Source organism: Heterodontus francisci, chromosome 14 (genome assembly GCF_036365525.1).
Source record: "Heterodontus francisci isolate sHetFra1 chromosome 14, sHetFra1.hap1, whole genome shotgun sequence".
NCBI lineage: Eukaryota > Metazoa > Chordata > Chondrichthyes > Heterodontiformes > Heterodontidae > Heterodontus > Heterodontus francisci.
The window spans coordinates 38,284,210-38,311,951 of record NC_090384.1 but is presented as its reverse complement, the minus strand read 5'-3'; the positions used below and the strand labels follow the sequence as shown (position 1 = coordinate 38,311,951).

Sequence of the window (27,742 nt, the reverse complement as noted above, 5' to 3'; positions counted from 1 at the left end):
AAGCAGCGTAACATTTTCCAACTTCCAATCTGACATGACCATTCCTGAATCTAAGAAATTCTGGAAAATCATAGCCAGCACATCCACGATCTCTGCAGCTATCTCTTTCAGAACCGTAGGGTGTAGGCCAACGGGTCCCGGTGACTTGTCAGATTTTAGTCCCTCAAGTTTCTCCAATATTTTTTCTCAGCTGATATCAATATCCTTAATAGCCTCACTCTTTTTAGCCCCTAGGTTACTGCCTATTTTTTCTACTGTGAAGACACAAAATATTGGTTCAATGCCTCTGCCATTTCCTCATTTCCCATGATGATTTCTCCTGTCTCTGCCTCGAAAGGACCAATGTCTACTTCAGCTACTCTCTACCTTTTTATGTACTTATAAAAGCTCTTACAATCTGTTTTTATATTGCTGGCTAGTTTACTCTCATTCTATTTTTTCCTTTTAATCAACTTTTTGGTGGCCTTTGCTGGTTTCGAAACACTTGCATTCTCAGACTTGCTACCATTTTTTGGCAACATTGCAAGCCTTTTCTTTTAGTCGAATACTCTCCTTAACTTCTTGAGTGAGCCACGGATGAGTCTTTCTGGACGAGTTATTGTTCTTGAACAGAATGCATTTTTGATGAACCCTTTGAATTGTTTCTTAAAATGTTTCCCACTGTTCATTTACTGCAATACCTTCCAGTCTATTTACCCAATTAACCTTAACCAGTTAGAGTCATAGAGTCTTCGTAACTAGCTTTAAGTTTAAGATTCTTGTTTGTGATTGATACACCAGTTAATTGGAAAAATAAAGATTTTTTTTTGTTTTTAGAGCTCTATTACAGGCAAAAAAAACCCACTTGGGATGAATACTTTCTCATTTTTAAAGAAACAACAGATGAGATATGTTGTGTTCCAAAACTGGCATGCAGTCTGGCCTCCAACTACACGTAGACTGGTTACTGGGATCTTTTGGAACAGTTCTTTTTAGGCGGCGTTGAGAATTAATTTAGCAGGCTTTTCTTCAAAGACAGGAGATGAGATGAGTTGACACGATGGACTTCTCACCATCGTTTAGAGAGGTGTGGGAAACCTGAGCTGGGTTGTGGTCTCCTCTCCTTCCTTGGGAAGTCTCTTCTCTCCTTGGAAGTTCTTTCCCTTTTTATACAGTTCACCCCGAATTCAAAACAATTCAAAATCAAAACTGACAACAGGAGGTCAACCTTTTGACCTCCAACAATCTTGACCTGTCACTTCTTTGTAAACGACTTCTCCAGGTATCCAAAGTTCGCTGTTGTTTATTGAGCTGGAAGTCAGGTGGTTTCCTGGAAAGGCTTGCTGTTGTTGCTGGAAGTCAGGTGGCTTCCTGGAAAGGCTTGTTTTCCTCAAGACCTCTCAGCGTCCCTATTAAAAAACATTTCCAGGGACTGTTTTTTCAAAGTCAAGTGGCCTTTACATGACCCCTATGAAAACCCCAAAGTTTAACATTTCTTTAATCTTTCAAAAATGAATCCTCAAAAAATATATTTAACAGAACACAAAGGCACTTTCGTAACAGTAGGTTCAAAATCTTTTAGAATGTTGAGGGGAAATATGGGCACACCAGCCAAAAGAAGTCCTTAGTAATCATTTCATAGGGCAAACATGTAAGGAAATGGGACAGGTACTAAGACAAACACAGACAGCCATAGAAATATTCATGCTTTCAAGGCTGATTGCTAGACTTTTGTTAGGTAAGAGTATCAAAGGATATGGTACTAAGTTAGGTAAGTGTAGTTAAGGTACAGATTGACCATGGTCTAATTGAATGGAGCAGGCTCAAGGGGCTGAATGTCCTACTCCAGTTCCTATGTTCCAGAGAAGTGAGAGAGAGACACACATTAATGGCAAACATAGATGGTCAGACCCATGGAGAGTGAGAGTTAGGGTGAAGAGAAGGTAGATTTTCCTACAACATTTCACTGGAAAGATGAAAATGGTGCCTTACCATCACAAGGATTCACTGCTACAGCAGCTGTGCTGCCTGCGATGCAGCCACTGATGAAGGATACGTAAAATGGAGCTCTCTCATCTGGACTCTTCTGCCCCAGTTTGTTAAGGTTAGCGAAGAGTGGGAAATAAACGATGGAGAAAGGAACATCCCTTTAAATAAACAGAACAACATTAACCAGAGTGCGTTACACACAACAGCACCTAGACCTTTTATTTTATCTCAATGTATATTTTAAATTATGGCTTGTTCAAACATTTTGAAAGACATAAGTACAAATACCATTTCTAATCAAAACTGGTCTTTGGAGAGTTTATGGAAGCATTTTGAACCTAGTTTAAAATTTTGCTATGATGAAACTGTGCAGATAGGAGACATAATAGCATAGTGAATATTTAAAAGGTCCGGAAAGATACAGCAACTATTCAAACGTGACTGGCTGGAGCTGTAAATAACCTCCAACCTCTATTGAAATAAATCAAAATTAACTCAAGAGATCACTGAACAACAACTTATATTTATATAGCACTTTTAACATAATAAAACATCCCAAAGCACGTCACAGGAACATTTTTAAACAAAAATATGACACTGAGCCGCATAAGGAGATATTATGTCAGATGACCAAAAACCTGGTCAAAGAGGTAGGTTTTAAGGAATGTCGTAAAGGAAGAAAGAGAGGTAGAGAGCTGGAGAGACATAGGAAGGGAATTCCAGAAACTTAGGGCCTTGACAGCTGAAGGCAAAGCTACCAATGGTGGAGCAATTAAAATCGGGGATGCTCCAAAGCCCAGAATTAGAAGTGCACAGTTATCTTGGAAGACTGGAGCTGAAGGAGATTACTGAGATGGGGAGGAGCAAGGCCATGGAGGGATTTAAAAACAAAGATGAGAATTTTAAAATCAAGGTGCTGCTTGACTGGGAGCCAACGTAGGTCAGCGAGCACAGGGGTGATAAGCGAATGGGACTTGTTGCGAGTAAGGACACCAGCAGCAGAGATTTGAATGACAACTTTACAAACAGTAGAATGTGGGAACCCAATCAGGAGTGTGCTGGAATTGTCAAGTCTAGAGGTAACAAAGACACAAATGTCATTTTCAGCAGCAGATGAGCTGAAGCAGTGGAGAAGTCGCCAATTTTATGCAGGTAGAAAGAGGCGGTCTTAATGATGCTGTGGATATATGGTTGGGATCTTATCTTGCAGTCAAACCTGGTACCAAGGTTGCAAACAGTCTGGTTTGGTCTCAGACAGTTGCGAGAGAGAGAGATGGAGTTGGTAGCTAAGGAACCGAGTTTGGAGTGAGATCTGAAAACAATGGCTTCAGCCTTCCCAATATTTAATTAGAGGAAATTTCTGCTCATCCAGTACTGGATGTCCCATAAGCAGTCTGATAATTCAGCAACACTGAAGGAGTTGAGAGAGGTGGTAGTGAGTTAAAGCTGGGTGTCATCAGCATACATGTAAAAACTAACTGTGTTTTCAGATGAGGTTGCTGAGGGACAGCATGTAGATAAGAAATAGCATGGGCCAAGGATAGATCATTGGAGGCCACCAGAGGTAATGCTGCGGGAGCGGGAAGAGAAACCACTGCAAGTGATACTCTGGCTACAATTAGACAGATAAGAATGGAACCAAGTGAGAGCATCTCACCTAGCTGGACGACAGTGGAGAAGCATTGGAGGAGGATGGTGTGGCCAATCATGTCAAAGGCCGCAGATGGGTTGAGGAGGGATAGCTTACCTTTTCAGTCACATAGGATGTCATTTGTGACTTTTGACAAGAACCATTTTGGTACTGTGGCAGGTGGAAAACTGATTGGAGGGATTCAATCATAGTGCCAGGAAAGATGGGCAAGATTTTGGGAGGCGACAACATGTTCAGGGACTTTGGAGAGGAAAGGGAAGCTGGAGATCGGATTGTAGTTTCCAAGGACAGTGGGGTCAATGGCTGGCTTTTTGAGAAAAGGGGTGATGACAGCAGATTTAAAGGAGAGAGGGACAGCAACTGAAGAGAAAGAATTACCAATGTCAGATAACATGGGGGCCAGGAGGGGATCTTGGGTAGTCAGCAGTTTAGTGGGACTAGGGCCATGGGAGCAGGTGGGTCTCATGGAAAAGATAAGGGCATGAGGGCATCTAGAAGATAAACTAGGTAAAGATTCAAGCTCAGGGCTCAGGCAAGGGGGAAAATGAGGGGAAGTTTGGCTAGTGGAAGAGAGGGATTGTGGTCTCAATCTTCGTGAAAAAGACATCCTCGAGCTTTTTGCACCTATTGTTGGAGGGTGGACAGGGGACAGGGGTTTAAGACGACGGTTTGCAGTACACAAAAGAAGCCAGAAATTGTCTTTGCATTACAGGATGATCTTGGAATAATGAGCAACTTTAGCAGACAAGAGCAGGACCCGATAGTGCTCTGTGTGATCTAGCCAGATCTGGCGGTGGATGGCTAAACCAGTTGTCCGCCATATCCTTTCAAGTCTGCATCCCTTGGATTTAAGGAAGCAGAGATGAGGGCGGAACCAGGGGTAACAGTCAAAGTTTTATTGGGGACTAGAGCATCACAGGTGGAACAGTCTCAAGGAATGGTTCCAATTGTATTTACAGGTGTTAAATAACTCAATATATTTTTTACTGATTCCAAATCTCTCCTCACTGGATGCTTTCCACTGTATTCAAGGAGGGCGAGCTGATTAGTGTCATGGATTACTCCACAATTTGGTTTCAATATAATTCTACAATTAGGTGGGAGGTATGTAATTATCTCCCGAGAACATGCCCTCCTTCCTATGCACCTCTCCATTACGTTCCATGGTTGAGCTGCTCGTTCATGTGAGGCCCAAGTATGTAACCAATAGACACTTCCCTCATCAGCGAAATCAACCAATAACTATGTAGCTGTTGGATGACCTAATTATAAGTAAAAGCCATTCTTGGTCAACATGCTGCACTGAAGACTTTATTTTACTACCCTCTTAATCACGAGTTGCTCCCAGACCTCATCGAACATTATTCTGCAACCTGGCAACAAGAGTAGCTTGGTGGCCTTTCTCCATTGATTTTAAGCCTCTTGGGAAAAGCATCTTGGTTTCCATTTAGTGCGCTTCTGCACTCCCACCCCCTCCCCCCAACACAGCAGGGTGGCTGAGCTTCAGAACTGAGAGACACAAACTGAGCCCCCCCAACTGCTCTTCTGACCCCTTGTGCACAGTTAAAGGATGGCAATGGATGCGGACCGAGCAGGTTGCCTGTGTGCTTGTCTTGTTGGCTGCTTACTAGTACATAGCAAAATAACCCTTTCCCTCAAAATAATAGTTCATTGAAGCATACAAAATTATATTAACTGCACCAGTAAACAGAATATGACAATACAAAGAAACTGCAACTAAAACTTAAATTATACTGCAACATTAAAATGTTGTACATTCATTTATATTGTTAAATCAAGCGTTGCGTAATTGTCAATGATTCATTTATAACAGTTTAGCACTTCAAGAAACCCAGTTACCTGACTGACTGGTGGGAAAATACCCTAAGCCATATAGATTGGGAAGATCAAGTTTGATCACCAGTCTGCGCTAAATTTGCTGCATGTAGCCAGGGATATTCAGAACCCTTGGATTAAAAAATGGAAAAACTGGCAAGAGTTCCTGCTCCTGAAGGAAAGTGAGCGAACAGTTAGTCTGAAAGATGCGCCTTTGGCATTCCCGCCTCCGAGTCAGAAGGTGCAAGGTTCAAACCCTAGGTTGTCCTGTCCCATCATCATATAGGTTGCAGGATTCCATAAAGCCTTCCTGCTGTCCAGGACTAACCACCCTATCGGCTGCTATAAAGATGGCTATGGCCATGGAAGGAGCCTGCATGTTGATCAGTCTGAAAATCCTTCCACTATTTCACACTACCCTCTAAGGATGCAGGTATGGCTAGTTTCTGCTGTTATACTCTATAAAGTCAAATAACCGAATACACCCTGCCAAGGCTCATTTAGCAAAATGACCACTTGGGTGACAGAGCAGCTGATAACCATTCCGACAAGGAATCAGTGTTGCTAATAAAATCAAGGAGAAAATTGGGAACAAAAAGACAGATCTCCACTTTCATTAGCCCTTTTAAAAGTGAATCAACTTCAAACCCTCTGATTTATTTCTATTTCTGCTGATCTCAGGGGAATGTTTTTGGTTTAAATAGTGAGTATTGATTGGCATTGTTGGATGAGGGATGATTGCCTGGGGAAGCTTATTATTAAAAGTCAAACACGAGGGGGTTGCACTGACAATCTCATTGGTGAAAAGCTGAGTTAACAGTAGTATCTCCACTGGAATAAATCCACCTTCCTCTCAGCATCCCAGCCAATTTACCTAATTGGGTCATTAGCATTGATAGTTCATAGAAATATATTTTTAATAAACAGATTACAAATCAATTCATTTGATCTGTTTAAGTTTCAGTGCTGATGAAGAGATCTCCTTAAAATCCAAATGCTGGTGTGTATAACTCAGCCTTTTCATCAACTCTTTAGTGAAAGGGTTTACTTGTAGTACTGCCATCCAATGAGTGAGAGGTACTGGAACTGTTAGTTGGTCTTCAGCATAACTGCCTTTTATGAATCACTGGGTGCAGTATTTTGATGACTGTCTTTGAACGGCACACATTTGGTCTACTGTTTTCTGGCTAATGCTGCCAGTCTTTCATTGGTACAGCTAGGCTTTTGAAATTGCTGCCAATTGACTTACTGACCTACACTGTTGCCTCAAATTTAAAATTCCTATCCTTGTGTTTAAACCCCTTCACAATTTCTGTAACCCCAAGACCTACAACCTTTTTTCCTCACCCTCCTGAATTCTCCATTCTGCTGCCTCTGGTCTCTTGTACATCGTCGACTCTCTTTGCTGCGCCACTGGAGGCCAAGCCTTCAGACACATAGGCTAAAGGCTCTGGAAATACCTCCCTAAACCCCTCCAGCTTCCCTCCTATTTTAAGACTCTCCCTAAAGCCCACCTCTTTGACCAAGCTCTTGATCACCCCTCCTGATAGCTCTTCCTTTCACTCAGCATTCATTTATTTGTGCATGCCTTGGAGCCCTCTTCTATGTTAAAGGTACTACATAAATGCATTGCTGTTGTATTTTTTTAAAAAATGTTTCCAGCCGCTCTCCTACCCCACCCAACAACCACACAGTTCATTCCTTGCCCTCTTTTCACCACCGCCCCCCCAACCCCTTCCCACTATCCACTCCACCAACAAGATGAGTTTGACCCTGCTCACCCACCACCCAACCCCCCTGCACTGAAATACTTACCTGCTCTCCCTTCCCCGCCAGTATCCAGCATCGGATCTCCAGATGGAGATCCGAAGGCGCAGGAGTGCCGGCCACTGGCACCAATATCGGAGCGGGACAGACGATGGGAGCGGGGAAGTAATTAATTTGTTTTTTTTTTAATATGTAAATTCTGCTCCCGTCGCAGAGTGGTGTTTTGGGGGGAGGGGGAGGGGAGGGGCCGCCACGAGGCCTCGTCACTGCCGACATCATCAGGCCAGGCTTTCGTGGTAACAAGGCCCGTGGCAGGCCTCTGCCAGAGTCTTTTTCCGTCCCCCCTGCCCTCCACCTCCTCCCCCCACCAACTGCCACGACCCCCGATGTTGGGGAGGGGGGGGGACTGTAAAATCCAGCCTATCATGTCACGTTGCTACCTTAGCAATGTTGCCCCTAAACCTTTGTAAAGGCCAGCAATTCCTTTGCTCCTCAGCAGCTCTTTGGTGATCTGTGTAGCAGTCTGTTGGGAGGTAGTGTTACTTGTGCTGGAGATGGGGCTCCCCAAGGGGGGACTCGACACTGCCTGGGCTGCCATCAGCTTCTGTTGGGCTGCTGCATGTAATCAGATACAGAAAGGAAGTCAGTTACATCAAGCAGATTAAACAAGCCAGATCATGTAGCACAGTAGCATACTTCAGTGTCAATGAACAAGGCACCAAGATTTTTGACGCTCCAATTGTCTTTCTTTCCCCATCACGTCCAGAAGGTGCTGACTCATACTGGAGTATAGTTCCACAGATATCCACTCTAAGAGGCCGGTGTTCACATGCGGGCCCTATAGTATCAAAAGGCTATCCAGAGGTTTCCCACTTCACAGGTAATGCTGATACTGTTCTTACTCAAGACCAGTGCATTTACACTACCCAGCTGGAGTCATTACATAAAGATCAGGAGTGGGAACCCCAGCATTTCTGTTCCCCTCCCTTGTCCAAAGTATACAAGATTTCTAGCAATAAATTATATGCCAGAAGTACTAACAGTAAGATGTCGGAAAACTACGACTCAGTGGGGAAGCATTTAATATAAATGCCCCAATATTTTATTTGATTTTGTAGATTTCATTTCGGCAATGTAAAAAAAAAATTCTGCACTTTCAATATTAGATTGCAATATTCCATGTTCAAAAGTCACAGTATCAGTTCTGTTCTGCAGTAATTAGATACATAGCAGGGAGGTTTCTGGGGAAAGGCAAGGCTCAAGGAGGTGGTTACAGTTCTGTTTATCTTGGCAGTTTGCCATATTAAAATAAAATACATTATTCATACATCTGCTCAGCCATGATAAAAATTAGAAAGGATTCCTCCTCCCCAGTACCTCTGGTGGCACAGGCAATATGTAAGTCAAGCATAAAGACTGCAAAAGTCGCAGCTTTCAATGCCAGTTAGTACTGAATTTATTAATCTCAGCCAGGGCAATAGTGAGGGTTGAGGGAAGAGCTATGGTTGGCTAACCTGTTCCCAAATCAGAGAACCACTTGTGATGCAGTGACCCCTGTTCGAAATGCACGAGAGGATGTCGGGTTAGGGCAGGATTGGTGTTGGCAATGCTGCTTCTTGCAGTTGAATAGCTTAATACTCAATGTCTAGATTCACACATAAAGAATGGCCATTTGGGTAAGACAGTAAAGGTGCTGCAGAACCAATACCCCAAGTGATAGTGGCTTCAGCAGAGAATGTTGAGAAGACAGCGAGTTAATCAGAAATTGTTGGTTCGGCTACAAAATGGGCCTAGCAGAAAAGGCTTTGAAACATCCTTCAGAGATTTACATAAGTGCGTTACTGTTAAAGTAGCCAACTCTGGTTAGAAGTATTCTGAAATGCTTCATCACTTGACCTCTTGCCTTAAACTGCCCCACTAGGTTAAACAGTCTGTTTCTATCTCCAATATTTTTATAACCAGTAAACAAAGGTGTTCAAAGAAAATCAAAAACACATAGCAATTCTATTTTAGCCCCTATAATTTTTCTCCCCAGTTGTCTACAAGTCTAAGTGTGAGAGACTAATCTTTAACTTCTGGAGACACCCCAACAACCCTGAGAGGGTTAGCAACCCGAGCTACTGTAAATATTCCATTCTTACTGCCACATACCTAGACGTCCTGCATCTTGCAGCTGGATCTTCAGCATCTCCATAGGGGTGGTTACAATAACCTGACAGGTCCCAGCACCACAACCTGCGAGCATCTCCTTGATCAAGGTCAGCTTCTTCCTACAAAAAGCAAAAAAAAGGTAACAGCGAATCTGGTAATAAGCACTGAAAATTGAGCCTCTCGCTCCACAGTAATAGCTTGAAATGTGCAATGGAAATCGAGCTCATTTCGTGCTCTAAAAGCTTTTTGTTGAAAAATGGAACCGGATCATTTCTGCATTTCTATTTTTGTACTCAAGGACACAGGTATTGGATTTTACTTTGCTCAGCCAGCGTTAGCTTCAAGCACAGACACAGCAGGGGTTAAATGCTAGGCAAAGCTTTCCCTGTACCAACTCCTTTAGCACTTTCAGTTTATTGCCAACCAATGCTGCATCTTGCACGATAGATTCATGCTATAATATGATTGATGTTGTTCGAGATAGATGCCTTGCAACCCATCAGTTAGAGCTGGAATTTGCTCTCAGTTTCAAAACTGACTGGACAGTATGCTAATCCATTCAACCAGTCATGCATGCAAATTTTGGAACTTTTAAAGGAACCAGCATCTCAGCCACAGTAGTAGCTCCATTTACAGTTTACGTTTTGAAGCACTGCCTTGTGTACACAGAACAAATCCTTAACACAGCAATATGATGTATGTAACTATAATAATATTGCATATGATGATCGCACAATGTTCAGCACCATTTGCAACTCCTCAGATACAGAAGCAGTCAGTGTCATAGAAACATAGAGAATAGGAGCAGGAGTGGCCAATTGGCCCTTTGAGCCTGCTCCGCCATTCATTATGATCATGGTTGATCATCCAACTCAGTAACCTGTTCCCGCTTTCGCCTCCTACCCTTTGATCCCTTTAGGCCCAAGAGCTATATCTAACTCCTCCTTAAAAATATACAACTGCTTTCTGTGGTAGCGAATTCCACTCTCTGGGTGAAGAAATCTCTCCTCATCTCATTCCTGAAAGATTTACACCGTATCCTGAGACTATGACCCCTGGTTCTGGACTTGCCCACCATCGGGAACATCCTTCCTGCATCTACCCTGTCAAGTCCTGTGAGAATTTTATAGGTTTCTACGAGATCCCCCCTCAATCTTCTGAACTCCAGCGAATATAATCCTAACTGACTCAATCTCTTCTCATAAGTCAGTCCCGCCATCCAGGAATCAGTCTGGTAAACCTTTGCTGCACTCCCTCTATAGCAAGAACATCCTTCCTCAGATAAGGAGACCAAAACTGCACACATTATTCCAGGTGTGGCCTCACCAAAGCCCTGTATAACTGCAGCAAGACATCCCTGCTCCTGTACTCAAATCCTCTCACTACGAAGGCCAACATACCATTTGCCTTTTTTACCGCCTGTTGCACCTGCATGCTTACCTTCAGCGACTGGTGTACGAGAACACCCAGGTCTCGCTGGCATATTCCCCTCTGTTTATAGCCATTTAGATAATCTACCTTCCTGTTTTTGCTACCAAAGTGGATAACCTCAGATTTATCCACATTATACTGCATCTGCCATGCATTAGCCCACTCACTCAACAAGCCCCTCTGCATCCTCCTCACAACTCAACCTCCCACCCAGATGTGTCATCTACAAATTTGGAGATATTACATTTTGTCCCCTCATCTAAATTAATATATATAGTGAATATCTGGGGTCCTAGCACCGATCCCTGCAGTACCCCACTAGTCACTGCCTGCCATTCAGAAAAAGATCCATTAATCTCTACTCTTTGTTTCCTGTCCGCCAACCAATTTTCTATCCATCACAATATACTACCCCCAACCCCATGCGCTTTAATTTTACATGCTAATCTAAGTGGGACTTTGTCGAAAGCCTTCTGAAAGTCCAAATAAACCACATCCACTGTCTCCCCCTCATCAACTCTACTAGTAACATCCTCGAAGAATTCTAGAAGATTTGTCAAGCATGATTTCCCTTCCGTAAATCCATGCTGACTCTGTCTGATTCTACCACTGTTCTCCAAGTGCTCTAAAATCTTGGATAATGGACTCTAGAATTTTTCCCACTACCGTCAGACTGACTGGTCTATAATTCCCTGCTTTCTCTCTACCTCCCTTTTGAAATAGTAGGGTTACATTAGCTACCCTCCAATCTGTAGGAACTGTTCCAGAGTCTATAGAATCTTGGAAGATGACCACCAATGCATCCACTATTTCTAGGGACTCTTCCTTAAGTACACTGGGATGCATACCATCAGGCCCTGGGGATTTATTGGCCTTCAATCCCGTCAATTTCCCCAACACCATTTCTCTACTAATACGGATTTTCTTCAGTTCCTCTCTCGGTGTTCCCCAACATTTCTGCTATGATATTTGTGTCCTCCTTTGTGAAGACACAAATTTAGTTGGTCAGTCATTTCTTTGTTCCCCATAATAAATTCCTGTTTCTGACTGTAAGGGACCTACATTTGTCTTCACTAATCTTTTTCTCTTCACATACCTATAGAAATGTTTACAGTTAGTTTTTATGTTCCCCGCAAGCTTGCTCTCGTACTCTATTTTCCCCTTCTTAATCAATCCCATGGTCCTCCTTTGCTGAATTCTAAACTGCTCCCAATCCTCAGGTCTGTTGTTTTTTCTGGCAGATTTATATGCCTTTTGCTTGGATCTAATGCTATCTCTAATTTCCCTTGTAAGCCATGGTTTGGCTACCTTTCCCGTTTTACTTTTGCGCCAGACAGGGATAACCAATTGTTGCAGTTCATCCATGCGCTCTTTAAATGTTTGCCATTGCCTATCCACCATCATCCCTTTAAGTAACGTTTCCCAATCCGTCATAGCCAACTATCTTCGTAGTTTCCTTTACAAAGATTCAGGACCTTAGTCTCAGAATCAACTACATCACTTGCATCTTGATGAAGAATTCTATCCTATTATGGTCGCTCATCCCCAAGGGGTCTCTCACAATTAGATTGTCAATTATTCCTCTCTCATTACACAATACCCAAGTGTAGGATGGCCTGTTCTCTAGTTGGTTCCTCAGCTTATTGGTCCAGAAAACCATCCCGTATACACTCCAAGAATTCCTCCTCTACGGTATTGTGACTAATTTGATTTGCCCAATCTGTACGCAGATTAAAGTCACCCATAATTGCAGATGTTCCTTTATCGCATGCGTCTCTAATTTCCTGTTTAATGTCCAGATGCAGCAAAACCTGGACAACATACAGGTTTGCATTGATAAGTGGCAAGTTACATTTGTGCCACACAAGTGCCGGGCAAGCACCATCTCCAACAAGAGAGAATCCAACCACCTCCCTTGACATTCAACTGCATTACCAACACTGAATCCACCATTATCAACATCCTGAATGGGATTACTGAACTGGAACAGCCATATAAATAATGTGGCTACATGAGCAGGTCAGAGGCTGGGAATTCTGTGGCAAGTAACTCACCTCTCGACTACCCCAAAGCCTGTTCATCTACAAGGTACAAGTCAGCAGTGTGATGGAATACTCTCCACTTGCCCAGATGAGTGCAGCTCCAACAATACTCAAGATGCTCAACACCATCCAGGACAGAACAGCCTACTTGACTGCCACTCCATTCAGCACCTTCAACATTCACTCCCTCCATCACCGACATACAGTGGCAGCAGTGTGTACCATCTACAAGATGCACAGCAGCAACTCACCAAGGCTCCTTAGACAGCACTTTCCAAACCTGCGACCTCTACCACCTAGAAGGTCAAGGGAAGCAAATACATGGGAACACCACCACCTGCAAGTTCCCTTCCAAGCCACACATCATCCTGACCTGGAACTATATTGCTATTCCTTCACTGTTGCTGGGTCAAAATCCTGAAACTCCCTTCCTACCAGCACTGTGGATGTGCCTACCTAAGAAAATGGTTCACCACCACCTTCTCAAGGGCAATTAGAGATGGACAATAAATGCTGGCCTTGCCAGCGATGCCCACGCACTGTGAAAGAATAAAAAAGATCTACTTTAGATTGGTTTAGCAAGTGATTTATCTGTGATGGGATATATAAACCCAAAGTCAGTCAGTGGTGAAAAAACAAACACAAATATTCAAACAATCCACAGAATGGGACAGAAACAATTGGCTATCCCCTTTGGAACACTCCAATGAGATGATTCAAAAAATAGCTAAACTGCAAAAGGGCAGGAAAGTTTCTAGGTATTCCTTTAAGTATTGTCTTTTAAGTTTAAAGTCAGTAGTCTGGCTCTATGGTGAATTTGGATAAGATAATAGATAAAAAGTGCATAAGAAAAGGAAATGTTTATCACGAAAAACCAATGTGAAGAATTGAGACCAACCCGAGAGTGCTATTGTTCTTCTGGTACTGGTCACTTTACGTCAGAAATGTAAATTATGTTATGTTTTATGAAATAATCTATAGCTGGTTATGGATCAGCAATGTGTCAAGGGAGCTCAGTGTACTTCATTATAAAACTCTAACATGCTGGTTCACAGCATTTCCTCAAGGTTCCCAGATTCTGAGTCGATTATTTCTTGTACTCCAGTGATATAAATTAACATTCACTCCCCCACCATCTATTACTCATGCAGCACTTTGTTCTGTGGTCTTCAAAGGTTTATTCACCATTTTCCTCCCAGTTCTCGAGTGCTAAAGGCGCTGACTCTTGAAGTACAGTTCTACTGGCACCAACAACACTCTGGTACCTCACACAAGTATCCATGCTTCTTGTAGGAGCTGAGGTAAGATCCTCAGCCTATTTTACTCTGGAAGGGCCGAACCCCCAAACCCAATCCTGCCTTCACTATTATGCACACACATGCATTTTCCAGAAGGGTCAATGGATGGCTTATGTCCCCATTCCTAGACTAGGCAAGTTTTAGCATTCCATCCAGAGTATTGAAGACGGGACCTTCTAGGTTTGTATTAAATTCACAGTCTAGTGTGATACTATCATCTACACATCTTTAGAAGAAAGTTCTGGTTATTGAGTTGCATGCAATTCATGTGTTTTGGATTGCTACCAAGCATAAAGATGATGTTTACCTCTATTAAACGATACACGGTAAGAAGCAGTGGTATCAGTGAAATGGCTGAGATAGCAGAAATGCAGCTTTCGGTCAGAAGAGGGATTTGGTAGTTGCTACGATACAAATAACTCAGAATTTGTTAGCTTAGGTAAGTGCAGCCCCTCGGACTTGAACTGCTTCATTTGGTTGAACATGGGGAAGTAGGAAAGACAGTGTACCTCACTTCCTCAAAAGATAAAAATGTAATATTAGTAAGCTGCATATATCAGAATGAGAATTGGTACAATAACTTCACCTTAAGGCAAAGTCCTGGGAATAGCTAACAAGATACATTTGAAATCACCATGAACCATCCCAAGACTATGAAGGCGTAAATACTACAACAAACAACTTTAATTGATATGGTGTCTTTAATGTAGTAAAGCATCCCAACACATGTACTGAAGTAGAATCAGACACAACAATTGACACAACCAAAGGAGGAGACATTAAGATAGGTAGCCAAAAGCTTGGTCAAAATGATAGCTTTTTAAAGGAACCTCTTAAAGGTCCCTGATTATAATGGTTTAATTTCACACAGAAGTCATTAAGGTTTGATTTAGGAACATTAATATTCCTACAAAGTCCTGTATCTCCTAGAGGGATGAATAGTTTAATGGTTTAGCACACCTTTCTTTCACTTCCAGCAGCTGGGTCTGATTCCACCTGACTGGCGGGATAACAGTGTCTTCACTTGCTCTAGGAGCCTATACTGAACCCAATCCCAGAATGGATGCACGACCACATAAAGCCTGGCAGTTGTCAGTCTTGCTCAGAGTGTGGGAAGTGGAAACATGCACTCGTGTAGTAGGAGATGCTCTTCTGAGAGATACGATAAAATACATTGAGCGTGAAATTGAAAATGGGCAGGGATACAAAACAGGAGCTATTATATATAATATACAGAAAATATCATATTGTTCATCTGTTATACACACTGGCCAACATTCAATTCCACTGACTTCAATAACACTGAATACCGAGTGCGTCTTATTAACAGACAGCAAAAGCAATTCCACCCATTTCCAATTTCATCCCTCTGTTGGGGTAAAGCAGAGAACCTGTTACACTTACCAAAGTCAAATTACATACCTGATTTGGGACTGCATTATGCTGACAACAGATGCCCAAAAGTGTTCCATTCCCTAGCACTGACATCTCTCAGCACGACAAACACAAAAAAATTATTAAATATGAACTGCATTTTCCTCAACAGCTTGGGTCATGCATATGAAGCTTCTGACAATTCAACAGGATGGACTGCAGATGGTCTTGATAGATTAATTAGAAATGAATATGTTCCTTGAAGGGATGTGAAATTTGTTATGACAAGTGGTTTTAAAGACAGATGATTTTATAAACTGTGTTGCAACTGGGCATGGGATAAAAAGCTTCAAAAACCTAACACAGCACTAAGGTCAGCATTGGCTCAGTGGGTAGCACTCTCACCTCAGAGTCAATAGGAGGTATCTTCAAGTTCCACTCCAGATACTTGAGTACATAATCTAGGCCGGCACTTCAGTACTGAGGGAATGCTGTACAGTTGGAACGGCCGCCTTGCGGATGAAATGTTAAACCGAGGCTCCATCTGCCCTCTCAGGTGGATGCAAAAGATCCCATGACACTATTCAAAGGGAAAGTTAGTTCTCCCTGTTGTCCAGGCCAATATTTATCCCACAATCAACATCATTAAAACATCATTACCCTTTCTGGGACCTGTCTGCAAATCAGATGTTGCATTTTCTCCATTACAACAGTGACTACACTTCAAAAAGTACTTCAGTGATTGTAAAATGCTTGGGACATCCTGAAGTTTGAAAGACACCATATAAATGGAAGTCTGTCTTTCTTACTTAAACTGGAAAGTAGTAACTCTGAACATTTTAAACTGACTCGCTGGGGTTTCTATTGGCTCAATAGAAAGAAAGCTCTCCCAGCATCCCTTTCTAACACTTCAAATAAAACTGTAGTACAATATAAGATAATATTGCTCAGTGACAATACAGTTCTTAAATGCATTGGGCAACTCAAACAATGGGTAGCAAACCTTAAAATGTTCCCATAAGCAAGAGGTCCCCCCTTTTTTTTCATATTTATCACCTCTCTGAACCTGCAGATTATGTGGATATATAGAGGGAGCGGTTCCTCTGCTCTCAATGGCGGAATCTTATCAGCAAAGAGGCAGCTTTGGTGGTGGGAGGAGGAAGCAATTTTAGGAAATCTTGTGTCGAGGGGTGGCTCCCCAATGCGTTCCTGCCTCCAAGCAATCTTGCCGGTGGCAGGGTGAGACAGGCAACAGCGGGTAGCTAATTAGGAGCAATTAAGTACCCATTTAGGTGCAAACTGGTGACGCCGCTGTTGCTTACCAGCAGTGAGCCTGAAACCCCTTCCCTCCTTTACCACTACCCACATCACCCCCCCCCCACCCACCCCCCGACTGAGGCCAAAGTCCAGCAGATGGCTGAATGCAGCCTCCCGGCGGCAGGCCTGGAGGCCAGCAGGGCCTCCTTTAATTCCCCTCCTCCATGGAGATGCGGATGCCAGAGGCTCCTCCTCCACAATGATGGCCTGGCAGCTGTGGCTACAGTTTAGTTTAAGTTTTTGTTGAAGTCTTCAAAGGACGTCTCCATCTTAAGGCACCAACCTACAGCGGCAGTGCCCACCTCTCCTGGTGGGGCTGCCGGCTGCTTCCATTGGTCCTCTTGCCTGAGCAGCCGAGCAACATCCTTAACTTGATGGTGATCCCAGAGATAGCCTGTTAATTGGCCGCCTCCTGTAAATTCATGCAGACCTCAGAAACGATCGGGGTTGGGACCCAAAAATGGTCTTGACCTTTCGTTAATAACTAAGGCGATAAGATTCCACCCTTTATGTCTGGGGGCTACTCATTGAAGTTGGTGATTGGTAGTCTCAATTCTAAGGATTACATGTATCCAGTTCAACCTCATAACAAAAGGGAACTGAGAAAAAGGAAGCCACATTTTTATTTACATTATTGAAAGGTAGGGAGGTTTGGGATTTTATTGAATACTGCTGTTACAGTTTTCAGTTAGAATTCTTTACAAACCCATGTAGGTCTGATAATATTTCTCATTAGAGTCCTAGAGTGATACAGCACTGAAACAGGCCCTTCGGCCCACCGAGTCTGTGCCGAACAACCACCCATTTAATACTAATCCTACATTAATCCCATATTCCCTACCACATCTCCACCCTTCTCCTACCACCTACTTACACTAGGGGCAATTTAAAATGGCCAATTTACCTATCAACATGCAAGTCTTTGGCTGTGGGAGGAAACCGGAGCACCCGGCGGAAACCCACGCAGTCACAGGGAGAACTTGCAAACTCCGCACAGGCAGTACCCGGAACTGAACCCGGATCGCTAGAGCTGAGGCTGCAGTGCTAACCACTGCGCCATCCGTATTAGACACTAATATGCGCAGAAACTAAAGAACACGTGTCTTAAGATGCTACTTCAGAGTTTTCCCTCCTACATACTAATTTAGATATAAGTGCAGAATAGGATTTGCACATCACTGGAGCGTTGAGTGAGAAGTCCAAGTGCATGCCTCAACAATCAGCAGGATAGCTTTCAGCCAGTGCTAATTAATGCTCAGCTTGTTCTCTACTGAAGTCTGGAATCGGATACTGCATGGCTATATCACTGGGGAAATCCTTTTAGGTAACGATCACCCTTTTGAAAAAAAATTAGTCAACATTATAGGTGGATTTTCTACAGTTGCTATTGTGCATGTATTAGATAGTGAATGTAGGCAAGCTATCCAGTCATGTGGGGCACTTAGCAATTAAGAATGTTCCTTATGTTTAATTATACATACAAACAAGATACATACACACTCTAGTATGGGTTACTGGATAATGGTCAAGTCACCAGACCGATATATCTGTCTACTCTGTTACTCAAGGGTACTGATGCCAACTGCAACACCCATATGGCTGGTTAGACCGAGCTCAACTAACACATTACATACCCCCTTATTTAGCCAACCTTCCCAAATAGGTTGGTTTAACTCATCTGAGATTTCCAACACTATATTTTCTAGCCACAGTCCCAAAGGATCATTGGCATTTCTCCCCATTATAGATGCAAATTCATTATATAGCTTGAGGGTCACCACACTGCAAGCGTGGGGCAAGGTGGAGGCACGCCTCCATGAACTACCACAGTTGGTAAGGGGATTGAACCCACACTGTTGGTGTCTTTCTGCATCACACTCTAGCCATCTAGCCAACTGAGCCTGACTGATCCCTTTCAACACAAAAGCCAGTCAAAATAAGCCAACTAATCCTCATTGCTATGATTTTGTGATCTAGTCATTAAGAAAACCTCCCAACGAGATGTTGTGTGCCCCTCTAGCAGTCAATGATATGATTAGCCATATTTCTGCATTTAAGGATTATTACCAAGATAGTCGTCATTGCATGGAGTCCTTCCACTACATAGAAGAGCAGTAGATCTCAACTACACGATGGTGTAAAACTGGTGATACTGAATCAGCAGCCCGTTTTACATCTTTCCTAATTTTTATTTCCACTGACCTCAATCCCCACAGTTCTTTCTTGCATAACTGACAACATTTTTCTCAATTTTTCATTTTGGCACACTCCGCCAAAACACGCACAGACTTAATTAATTATATAATTTCAAATCCCTATGATTCCTAAAATCAAATTATTAAATGATTTACATTATCAGTCAAGTTACATTATTAATCTATTTTTAAATACTGTCAGATAGACTTTTCTGACTCAGAAGATTGTACAGTTCTGATTCATGATGAAAATACAGCATATTATACTTCATGTCTGAAGCACGGCATCCACTGCCAGACACTTCATGGCTTTCCTCAAGCAAAATATTATCCCTAAACCTTGAAGCAGGAGATGCAAACAGCAATTTGTATGCTACTATTGGTTCAGTTCAGTTAAGCTGGGTGGTGGAGGGGGTGGCGGGCAATGGGGCGCAAATATTAGCCAGAGCTCCAGCTCCTGTTCACCGTTCAGTGATTTCCCATTTGTAAGTGCATGTGTGAAAATCGTGCAAAAGGAGATTGGGGTTGGCTGCATTGGACTCCACAGCCAAGTAGCTTACCAATTTCCACTGTCTAGGCACACGTTAAGAACATCCACTGGTGAGGTACAGGAAGCTAGCTAATGCAAATGTAACTTAAGATAAGCAGTAGGCCATTCGTCTCTTGGAGCCAGTTCCACCATTCAATTCGATCATAGCTGATCTTAACAGCCCCATTTACCTGCCTTTGACCCATATCCCTTGATATTCTTACCTGATAATTCAATCTCAATGTTGAAAATTTCAACAGACCTTTGATGGGGTAGACTATTCCAAATCTCCATTGCTTTGTGTGAAACTGTACTTCCTGATTTCACTTCTGAATGGCTGGACTCTAATTTTAAGATTATAGAACATAGAACAGTATAGAATAGTACAGCACTGTACAGGCCCTTCGGCCCACGATGTTGTGCCGACCCTTTAACCTACTCTAAGATCAAACTACCTATATACCCTTCATTCTACTATCATCCATGTACCTATCCAAGAGTCGCTTAAATGTCCCGAATGTATCTGCTTCTACTACCACCGCTGGCAGTGCATTCCACGCACCCACCACTCTGTGTGTAAAGAACCTACCTCTGACATCTCCCCTAAACCTTCCTCCAATCACCTTAAAATTATGCCCCCTGGTGATAGCCCTTTCCGCCCTGGGAAAAAGTCTCTGGCTATCCACTCTATCTATGCCTCTCATCATCTTGTACACCTCTATCAAGTCACCTCTCATCCTTCTTCGCTCCAATGAGAAAAGCCCTCGCTCCCTCAACCTTTCTTCATAAGACATGCCCTCCAGTCCAGGCAGCATCCTGGTAAATCTCCTCTGCACACTCTCTAAAGCTTCCACATCCTTCCTATAATGAGGCGACCAGAACTGAACACAATATTCCAAGTGTGGTCTAACCAGGGCTTTATAGAGCTGCAGCATAACCTCGTGGCTCTTAAACTCAATCCCCGTTAATGAAAGCCAACACCCCATATGTCTTCTTAACAACCCTATCAACTTGGGTGGCAACTTTGAGGGATCTATGGACGTGGACCCAAAGATCCCTCTGTTCCTCCACACTGCCAAGAATCCTGTCTTTAAGCCTGTATTCTGCATTCAAATTCGGCCTTCCAAAATGAATCACTTCACACTTTTCCAGGTTGAGCTCCATCTGCCACTTCTCAGCCCAGCTCTGCATCCTGTCAATGTCCCGTTGCAAACTACAACAGCCCTCCACACTATCCACAACTCCAGCAACCTTCGTTTCATTGGCAAACTTACTAACGCAGCCTTCCAGTTCCTCATCCAACTCATTTATAAAAATCACAAAGAGCAGAGGTCCCAGAACAGATCCCTGCGGAACACCACTGGTCACCGAGCTCCAGGTTGAATACTTTCCATCTACTACCACCCTCTGTCTTTTATGGGCCAGCCAATTCTGTATCCAGACAGCCAAATTTCCCTGTATCCCATGCCTCCTTACTTTCTGAATGAGCCTACCATGGGGAACCTTATCAAACGCCTTGCTAAAATCCATACACACCACATCCACTGCTCTTCCTTCATCAACGTGTTTTGTCACATCCTCAAAGAATTCAATAAGGCTTGTAAGGCTGCCCCTCTCAAAGCCCTGCTGACTATCTCTAATCAAACTATGCTTTTCCAAATAATCATAAATCCTGTCTTTCAGAATCTTCTCCAATAATGTGCCCACCACCGACGTAAGACTGACTGGTCTGTAATTCCCAGGGTTATCCCTATTCCCTTTCTTGAACAAGGGAATAACATTTGCCACCCTCCAATCATCTGGTGCTACTCCAGTGGACAGTGAGGACACAAAGATAATCGCCAAAGGCTCAGCAATCTCTTCCCTCGCTTCCCGTAATAACCTTGGGTATATCCCGTTTGGCCCCGGGGACTTATCTATCCTCATGTCTTTCAAAATTTCCAGCACATCCTCCTTCTTAACATCAACCCATTCGAGCATATCAGCCTGTTTCACGCTGTCCTCACAAACGACAAGGTCCCTCTCATTGGTGAATACTGAAGCAAAGTATTCATTAAGGACCTCCCCTACCTCCTCCGACTCCAGGCACAAGTTCCCTCCACTATCCCTGATCGGCCCTACCCTCACTCTGGCCATCCTCTTGTTCCTCACATAAGTGTAGAACGCCTTGGGATTTTCCTTAATCCTACCCAAGACTTTTTCATGTCCCCTTCTAGCTCTCCTAAGTCCATTCTTCAGTTCCTTCCTGGCTACCTTGTAACCCTCTAGAGCCCTGTCTGATCCTTGCTTCCTCAACCTTAAGTAAGCTTCCTTCTTCCTCTTGACTAGCTGTTCCACATCTCTTGTCATCCAAGGTTCCTTCACCCTACCATCCCTTCCTTGCCTCATTGGGACAAACCTATCCAGCAGTCGCAGCAAGTGCTCCCTAAACAACCTCCACATTTCTGTCGTGCATTTCCCGGAGAACATCTGTTCCCAATTTAAGCTCCCCAGTTCCTGCCTGATAGCACTGTAATTCCCCCTCCCCCAATTAAATATTTTCCCATCCCGTCTGCTCCTATCCCTCTCCATGACTATAGTAAAGGTCAGGGAGTTGTGATCACTATCACCGAAATGCTCTCCCACCGAGAGATCTGCCACCTGGCCTGGTTCGTTGCCAAGCACCAAATCCAACATAGCCTCCCCTCTAGTCGGCCTATCTACATATTGAGTCAGGAAACCTTCCTGGACACACCTGACAAAATCTGCTCCATCCAAACTATTTGCACTAAGGAGGTTCCAATCAATATTAGGGAAGTTGAAGTCACCCATGACAACAACCCTGTTACTGCTGCACCGTTCCAAAATCTGCCTCCCAATCTGTTCCTCCGTGTCTCTGTTGCTATTGGGGGGGGGGGGTCTATAGAAAACTCCCAATAAAGTGACTGCTCCTTTCCTGTTTCTGACTTCCACCCATACTGACTCAGTAGACAAACCCTCCTCGACGACCTCCCTTTCTGCAGCTGTGATACTATCCCTGATTAGCAATGCCACTCCCCCACCTATTTTACCTCCCTCCCTATTCCGGGGTTTAGATGTTTCAAAAGGAACATCCATTCCTGCCCCTGTGATATCCAAGTTTCCGTAATGGCCACAACATCGTAGCTCCAAGTACTGATCCATGCTCTAAGTTCATCACCCTTATTCCTGACACTTCTTGCGTTAAAATAGACACACTTCAACCCATCATACTGGCTGCAACTTTGCCCTGTCAACTGTCTAACCTTCCTCACAGACTCTCTGCACTCTGTATCTGCCTGTTCAACAGCTACCCCAGCCACTGATCCGTAGCTCCGGTTCCCATCCCCCTGCCAAACTAGTTTGAACCCTCTTTGTTTGAGATTTCCCCCCCCCCCCCCCCACCAAAGGAAATAGTTCCTTTGTACCAACCCTATCAAATTCCTTTATCATTTTAAATACCTCGACTAAATCACCTCTCAAACATCTAAACTCAAGCCAAAATTATGCAACATGTCCTCATCTGTTCTACACCCCCTCCAAAGCCAATATATCCTTGCTAAAGTTTAGTGCCCAAAACTGAATGCAGTATTTAAGATGGGACCTGGGCAAGGCTCTGTACAATTCAAGCACTGCATCATCCCCCTTTATATTCCAGCCCCTTAGGAAAGGCCAAACTTTCATTAGCAATTTTGATGATTTTTTTGGTATCTAATTTGTGCTACTCCACGCGTCAGTGCCTTCAGGACAGCAAGGGAGTAAAAAACTGAAAAAAACCAAAGTGACTCTTGACAACGCAGAGCATGCAAAGAATGATCGCAGACGTCATCAATGCGTGCGAACATTTGCCAGCTTGCCAGTATGAATGTGTGCATGCGCGCACATGACGCCACCACGCAATGACGTCCTCACCCCTCAATAGCCATCTCGATTCATCCGTCTCCATTCATCTGAACAGTACTCTGCTCCCTCCCACCATCCCTGCTTCAATTACCACTTCACCCCGCTCGATCCCCGCCACACCGCTGCCTTCCCTCAACCACTCGCTCCCCCTGCCCGCTTTTCCCTCCTCAGCTACTCGCTCCCACCCCACTGGCCGCTCCAGCCCTCAGCCACTTGCTCCAGGCCTCCCAGCTTCCCGCCTCTCAACCGTTCGCTTCTGCCTGCGACACTTTCATCACCCCCCCCCCCAACCTCAGCCCCCCCACCCCCCCCAGCCTAAAGCCTGGCTACCCGATCCTAACCCAACCAAATCTGACTGCGGGATAAGAGGGCAGTGGGGAGGAGGGCGGGGGGGAAACAAAGCATCGAGGGCGGGAGCGAATGGCTGAGGGGGGGGGGGGGGGGGGGGGGGAGAAGCTGGGAGGCCTGAAGCGAGTGGCCGAGGGGTAGAGTGGCCAGTGGGGCCGCAGCGAGTGGCTAAGGGAAGGCAGTGGGGATCCAGCGCTGTGAAGAAGGGTGCAGTAGGGAGCAGCAAAGAGAAGCACAATGGCAGGAGGGAGCAGGGGAGTGCTGGGGGTGGGATGGAGGTGGTGATGGCAGACAATGAAGGAATTTTGGGGTTGAATTTCTTTTTTGTGAAAAGTTGAGCAGCGCCATCTTTAATCTTGGCAGCTACATGAAACATCTCAGACAGTGACATTTCAGTGGAAGAGGCTGCATTTGTGTATGCACTGGCACTGCGCCACCTAGTGGTTGCATTGTCAGCAAACACCGTCAAAAAAAAAGGCAGAGCCAATTATAGAGTAGCTGGCTGTGCAAGTGACCCCAGCTTCAAATCCGTTTCAAATCCTTAGTTTATCCAACAGGTAATGTAACAAATCCCTTATATTAAATAGAGAAAACTAAACATATTGGAATTTGATACCTGAAACCAACGATGAGGGGGGGCAGGGATGAGAAGATGATTGCAATAATCCTCAATAAAGCCAATTAAAATACACACATTTAAACAAAATCATCCCCATATCTATTTATGAACTGAAGATACTGTAGCAAAAGTAGAATACCTAGGTCTTGAAGTTATGTTGCATAAATATTAATGCACAAATGCTTAATTCATTTGCATCAAGTTCCATTATCTTGTGGCATTAGTCTGCTCTTAATAATTGTACATTGATGCATGCACAACATTAACTGAAGACCTTAGTTTCTTGTACGCACAAGGATAACATTATGACCAACTGGCAGGTACTAGTTAAGAGGTCTAACATGCCCATTTATGCATTCCCTATATTTTTCAAACAATAATATTTATTGTTTAGGGAAACATGAAGCATTCCATGTGAACAATCCCTTACTGATAATCTTATGCCAAAAAATTATAGAAGTAATTTTAAAAAACAATCTGAGCAGGTCCTTGCTGTGACCATTTAATTTGGTGATGTCATGCTTGGTAAAGTCATTACCCGAGTTTGGCTTTGTCATGCAGAAGAGTGAGTGTGACTCTTTCTTGCATTGCGCTGAATTTGTGATGTTGACTAACATCTTCTGGCACTTTTCTCGCAACCTGTCAAATGACAGTACCAGGGACACACTTCCAAGGTTACATTTTTTGAACACAAAATTTTTAAAAACTCAAAAGGTATGAGAACTAACAAAAAAGATCAATTTATGTAGAGAACTAAGTATTTCCCTTCCCCATTAAGTATTGGGCACATTGACAGGGAACTTTATTCAACAGTCTTGCTCACGAGTTCATCCTAAAAAAATTAACTAATTCAGATTTGTTTTTTGTACAACACTCCAAGGCCCCTGCATCTGCAATGGACAGGATAAGATGACATTCAGTTTTGATTTAGTCATGCAATAGGAAGCTAGCACTGAAGGTTAAACTGCAGGCAAACCACAAGACAGGGACCATTCTAGTAATTCACAATGGAAGCTTAACCAACAAGGTTTTTTCCCCCTATTGCATTGGACTTGAGAGAGAAAGACTGCTTCATTGTGCTAGTCTGTATCTCCCATCCCCCAGTCACCTGCTTCTCATAGCGGAAACAGCCATTATCCATTGTGATTACGTGCAAGAGCATCTGCTAGCTTCTCCATAGGGATTTGAGTCAGCCAGAGCTGCAAATAACTTTGACCGTCTGCAAGGTTAAAACAAGAATAAGTACCAAAGTTAGATCTAGCAATGAATAGGGCTTTTTTTCTAAAATCAAAGCTATAAAAATATTCAGCTTTTCACTATCCTTCAAACAGCACCCACGTTATTTACATCAGTACAATTGCACAATTCATAACAAAACACATCAAGGTTTTCAAGAACCTGGGAAAGACACCATATCCTGCATGACTTATTTAAGCCTTGCTGCAATGGACCTTACTGTCATTTTGTGAGTTTTAACTGGACCAGAAGATGTCACCAATGGAAATTAAAATTTGTGATCTGAGTTATAACAACCATGTGGGGTCCCCAAGAGAAAGTCAGGTCTTCTGGCATATTTTAAAAGTCTCCAAAATGACCTAGAAACACCTGTCGCGTTTCTCTTTGCCCAAAGTGGTGTGCATAATCTCTCTCTGTAGACTAGTGAGAGGTGCAAGCGAGCAGAGTCAAGATTTTGGGATTTCCCCAAGTGTACTGTTGGGGTCCATAACCAACTAAAACTACATATTATGTAACAGTATTGTCATGTATAGGCTTTCCAACATTTCTTCAGCTAGGACCACCTGATTCTGGCTCTGTCATGCAGGGTTGTCTGGAATTGAGTGGAAAAAATGCCAGCCTCCAGCGACTGGTCTATCTTTCCAACAGTAAGGCTCACTGATCATCAACAATGTCCTCGGACGCTGCAGGTCTGCTTGGTTCAAGTACTGGATTACTAAGTCTGCCAGAGTTGACGGTTACAAATTTTCACCCATGCCATCTTGGAGCTGCTTTTATTACCAAACAAATCCCACTAACCTCTAGCTGCAAGGCGGACAGTCATAAGCCGGTCACTGGACCCTTGACAAGTGGAGGTTTTGAGCCCTTGTGAGATACACAGCAGGTACCAGGAACTCATGGCAAGTTGTATGGTGAATTGCACAGTTCACCATAAATTATTTGAGTGCATCGCAATCATCATCCTGACTGCAGCATGGGTACATCTATACCTCACTAAATGATGACTCCACTAGTTGGAAGTATTTCAGCAGCAACTATTTACTTCTCAACTCAAAATTGATAAGCACTAAGCCCTAGATACAAACCATGTAGCCTCCAGGTAACAAGTTCCAGTAGATGCTGTCCCGAGTCTTAGCTTCCTCATCAGCTACATGAAAGATATCGATCTTCAGCACTGTGGAAAAATCTAGTCAATCAGGGCCATCTTTGATATGGCAGCCACCTTGATGTTTCGGATATCCAAGTCAAATGCCTACCAGGCTTATGCATCATGAATAGTTTAAACCAGATCCTCATGTGAAGGACCTTGGCAAAGAGAATTTATGCAAAATTTTTGTGTTTAGGCAGGACATTGACTAGTCTTTGACCCACAGGTACAGACTCTGGTTTCTGAAATAAAGATAGGGATTTTATTAAGCACAGCAAGAATATACAAGCAATACTTAACGAACAGCAGTAGTTATACAGCAGAGTGGTTCTTGCTTCCCAAGCTGCTGTGGTCTTTGTTGAGGTAGAGTCTCAGTCATTTGCCTGGCCAGCATTTGATCTGGGAAGGGGAACCTGCAACTGGGGCATGCCAGTATATTTTGATTGCCAGTAGCTGTTTTCTCGCAAACATATAATCATGACAGACAAACCAGTGTTGAAGGCTTTTCAAGCCAAGCTAGGTAATAAAGCTAAAAAGAAATAAAGTAAAGGAAAATCCCAAAGTGTTTTATGTATATTAAGGGTAAGAGGATAACAAGGCCCATTAGGGACCAACATGGCAATCTTTGTGTGGAGCCAGAGGACATAGGTGAGGTTTTAAATTATTACTTTTCATCGGGGTTCACTGTGGAGAAGGACGATGTAGGTGTGGAGATCAGGGAGGGGGCATACTGTGATATACTTGAACATATTAGCATTGAAAGGGAGGAGATATTAGCTGTTTTAGCAGGCTTTAAAGTGGATAAATCCTCAGGCCTAGGTTAGATGCATCCCAGGCTGTTATGTGAGGCAAGCGAGGAGATAGCAGGGGCTTTGACACAAATTTTCAAATCCTCTCTGGCCACAGGAGAGGTACCAAAGGACTGGAGGACAG

At 43.5% G+C, this 27,742-nt stretch overlaps 1 protein-coding gene across 5 annotated transcripts in view; it reads right to left on the bottom strand.

Moving 5' to 3' along the window:
• The window catches only part of slc25a22a (solute carrier family 25 member 22a), a 165,476-nt gene that overhangs the window by 26,705 nt on the left and 111,029 nt on the right, over positions 1-27,742 (bottom strand). For all 5 annotated transcript variants that reach the window (XM_068046031.1, XM_068046035.1, XM_068046033.1 and 2 more), the window contains 3 exons: positions 9,374-9,492; positions 7,663-7,837; positions 1,972-2,126 (listed from right to left, as the gene is read on the bottom strand). In XM_068046031.1, the coding sequence (XP_067902132.1) occupies positions 1,972-2,126; positions 7,663-7,837; positions 9,374-9,492 (449 nt within the window). The remainder of the gene's footprint in view (positions 1-1,971; positions 2,127-7,662; positions 7,838-9,373; positions 9,493-27,742) is intronic.